We start from the raw sequence: 3,742 nt of genomic DNA, 5'->3' as shown, positions 1-3,742 counted from the left end.
TCTCTTTCTAAAAGAAGAAAGGGGGATATGCTATAAAAATATATTACAAATGTTTTACATTGGTATAGATTTTAGTTTATTGATACAAATTTAAAGTTAATTTTGTTATACTGTATGTATATTTCTACTCTTGTTTAAAATATTTTGTTTTAGCAGCTCATTTAAAATTGTAATGTATTGTTGAAAAATACAGATTAATAATAAGTCATCTATGATAATCAAACTTATAGTCATGTTAAGTTTTCTAAGTATACATAGATATATTTCAATCAGATTGATAATCTTCAAACACTTCAAAGACCTGCAGTGCAGCTGGAGTTTTATCTCCGGGTCCCACCAATCCCCAGCAGTCCAACAGCCCACTTATAAAATAAACACACAGATGCTTATATTATTTAAACTGTTTGGTCTAATGGCTCAGCCTTCTAGATAACTAGTTCTTACATCTTGAATTAATCCATTTCTATAAATCTATAGTTTGCCACGTGGCTCATGGCTTACCAGAATCTTCACATGCTGCTTGTCATGGCAGCAGCTGGCAGTGTCTCTCTCCACTTTCCTGTTCTCTCAGTTCTCCTCTCTGTTAGTCCCACCTATATTTCCTGCCTGGCCACTGGCCAATCAGTGTTTTATTTATTGACCAATCAGAGCAACACTTTTGACATACAGACCAGCCCACAGCACTTCCCCTTTTCTTTCTTCTATTTTTTAAAGGAAAGTTTTAACTTTTACACATCTCAAAGCGGGTATATTTGGGAATTTGGGCATAGCTCCTATTAATACTTCCTGCTGGAGTGGGGCTCTGTATCTTATGGGGACACAAAGAAAATTTTAGGATTATGTAGTAGTCCATGAGGGTATATCATCTGAACCAGTTGCCTTGAAATTGTTCTGGATGTTGGATCATCTGGGACTTGGTGTCATCGGAGACCTTTCAGGTGGTCTTGGCTGGTCAAACCTGATGTATCTTAATCTAGAAAAAATCCATAGCCTCTGGCTTTCTGTGGAAACAAAAGTAGACTCTCCTTTCCAAAGCAACTTATTCTTACATCCAAATTTTGAAGTCCATGTACTTTTAAAATATATATTTTGGCATAACTCAACAGCTTTTACAATCAAATGTTTTTCTTCAGTTACAAATATCAAAGAGAACATAATCCAAATTCTCTGTGTGGTAGCCATCTTTACATGGCTTATTTTTTTATATTACCTCGAGCCTATTGCTTTAAACTGCAGCATTATAAGACTGAAACTTCGCTATGATTGCTGGCTCCGCCCACTTCAGCTTCCCAAGATGGCAGTGGTACATTTTCTGCCAGCTCTGGGAGCCATCAGCTTTCAGAAATAGTGGGTCTATGCTTCTATCAAAGCAGCATGCACACCAGCAACTCGCCATAGTAGATAGTAGCTCAAACATGCAGGATGCCGCTAACTTGAAAGAGACAACTAGGAACTGTTTTTATCTCTGTTTTAGAATCTCTTTACTCAGATTTTAGGTGGAAAGTCTTGCCAACACATTGGGCGCTATTTGTAGCTGGAGTTTTCTCTCCGGGTCCCACCAAGCCCCAGCAGTCCAACAGCCCACTTATAAAATAAACATACAGATGCTTATATTATTTAAACTGTTTGGCCTAATGGCCCAGGCTTCTAGCTATCTAGTTCTTACATCTTAAATTAATCCATTTATATAAAACTATACCGTGCCACGAGGCTCGTGGCTTACCAGAATCTTCACATGCTGCTTGTCATGGCAGTGGCTGATAGTGTCTCTCTCCACTTTCCAGTTCTCTCAGTTCTCCTCTCTGTTAATCCTGCCTATACTTCCTGCCTGGCCACTGGCCAATCAGTGTTTTATTTATTGACCAATCAGAGCAACACATTTGACATACAGACAATCCCACAGCACTACAAAATACAGCATTGAAAATGTTTTAAAACAACTAAAAGAAAAACAGCTAAACATTTTTTGTTTGTCTTTATAAAACAAATGCATAATCACTGTCAAAAAAGAAATTTAAGTGCATTGTATCATAGCTGTGATGTGGGTTATATTTAATAGCCAATGGTGAAAGAATGTGATCATGAAGGACTGTCGTATCAAAATGACATATGGTCATCTAATAAAGGAAGACAGGAGCAGAGACAGACTATTTGACTCGCAACTAAAAAAATAACAAATAAGAACTGCACTGCTAGATGATATGCGGGCATTTGTTATTTATGTAATCTCCTTTAGGGCTTGTTAGAACCATCAGTGCTTTTGAGAATGTAGCAATGAAAGGGGGAAAGTTATTTACTTACTGCTACTCTCAAATTGCTAAAATGCTGAAGGAAAATAGTTTCCCAATGGTGGAGAACAAAGAAAACCTACAGAAAATAAAACAATTTACAAATTCTCCTCTCCATGGTAGGAAAAAACAAAACAATACAATGAGGAATGTAGGAAAATAAATTGACCAATACACACTAACTCTTGGTGGTATTCCTATGGTAAAAAGATATCAAGTTCTGACTAAAACTTTCTTTTGGTTAGAGTTTTTTTCAGAGCAATTTTAACATCTTTGTTCCTAAGGCTGTAGATTAATGGGTTCATCATGGGGACTACAATGTTATAAAAGACAGAAGATATTTTTCCCTGATCCATAGACCCAGCTGAGGAGGGTTTTAAGTACATAAATGCACATGATCCAAAGAACAGAGAAACAGCAATTATGTGGGAGCTACAAGTGCTGAAGGCTTTGGACCTGCCTTCAGTAGAATTTATTTTGAGAATGTTGGAAAGGATGAAGCCATAAGAGGTAAAGATGATGACTGTGGGCACAATGATGTCTTTTCCTGCTACAATGAACAGCTCTATCTCATTGACATAAGTGCTGGTGCAGGAGAGCTGCAGCAAAGGGAGGAGGTCACAGAAGTAGTGGTTGATGGTGTTCCTGTCACAGAAGGTCAGTCTCAGGACACAACCAGTGTGGATCATGGCACCAGAAAACCCCATCAAATATGAACCAAGCATTAGATAGGAACATACCTTTGGAGACATAGCAATGTTATATAAGAGTGGATTACAATTGGCCACGTAGCGATCATAGGCCATTGCTGTCAATACATAACACTCAGAAATGACAAAAAAACAAAAGAAATAGAATTGGGTCATACATCCCTCATAAGAAATAACATTCTTCTTTAGTGTGAAATTCATTAGCATTTTGGGTGTTATAACTGAACAATAGCAAAGGTCAATGCAGGACAAATTAAATAGGAAAAAGTACATGGGGGTGTGAAGGTGAGAATTCAGCACAATTAGCATGATCAAAGCCAAATTTCCCAAGGTTGTTATCATGTACATCACAAGAAAGAGGAGGAACATGGGTATTTGAAGGTCAGGCTGGTCTGTTAAGCCCACCAAGATGAATTCAGTAACCAAGGAAGCATTTTCTAAAGCCATTCTTCTGTAAGGAAATCTGTAGGAACACAAACAACAAAGATGAAATCAGGTAACATAAAAGAACACACCATCAATATTTCTCCTACATAAGTGAGGTGTCTAGTAGAACTGACTGAAATTGATCATTCTGAAACCAAAGAGCCACCTTGGATGGTACCACATTACTCAGTGTCATCATCTTGCCCATATCAGTCTTTAAACACTAAATGAGTTATAAAGCAACAACAGTGTATACAAGTTGACTGTGGTACTGTCATACCCAATATTACTATTAGAAAAACTAACAGAGAAGAGAGA

At 37.4% G+C, this 3,742-nt stretch overlaps 1 protein-coding gene across 1 annotated transcript; it reads right to left on the bottom strand.

The window, feature by feature from the left end:
* Positions 1-2,512: 2,512 nt before the first annotated feature.
* Positions 2,513-3,448, bottom strand: LOC114687613 (olfactory receptor 145-like). Its single transcript, XM_028862204.1, has one exon. The coding sequence runs from the start codon at positions 3,443-3,445 to the stop codon at positions 2,513-2,515; it is 933 nt and encodes a 310-aa protein (XP_028718037.1). The 5' UTR covers positions 3,446-3,448.
* Positions 3,449-3,742: the final 294 nt, after the last annotated feature.

Source organism: Peromyscus leucopus, chromosome 7 (genome assembly GCF_004664715.2).
Source record: "Peromyscus leucopus breed LL Stock chromosome 7, UCI_PerLeu_2.1, whole genome shotgun sequence".
NCBI classification, from domain to species: domain Eukaryota; kingdom Metazoa; phylum Chordata; class Mammalia; order Rodentia; family Cricetidae; genus Peromyscus; species Peromyscus leucopus.
Note: the sequence above shows the minus strand (reverse complement) of the source record. Positions and strands in the feature narration are given on the sequence as shown.

What these genes read in the sequence shown, in the direction of transcription:
- LOC114687613 (XM_028862204.1), bottom strand. Translation starts at nt 3,445, where the DNA reads ATGGCTTTAGAAAATGCTTCCTTGGTTACTGAATTCATCTTGGTGGGC.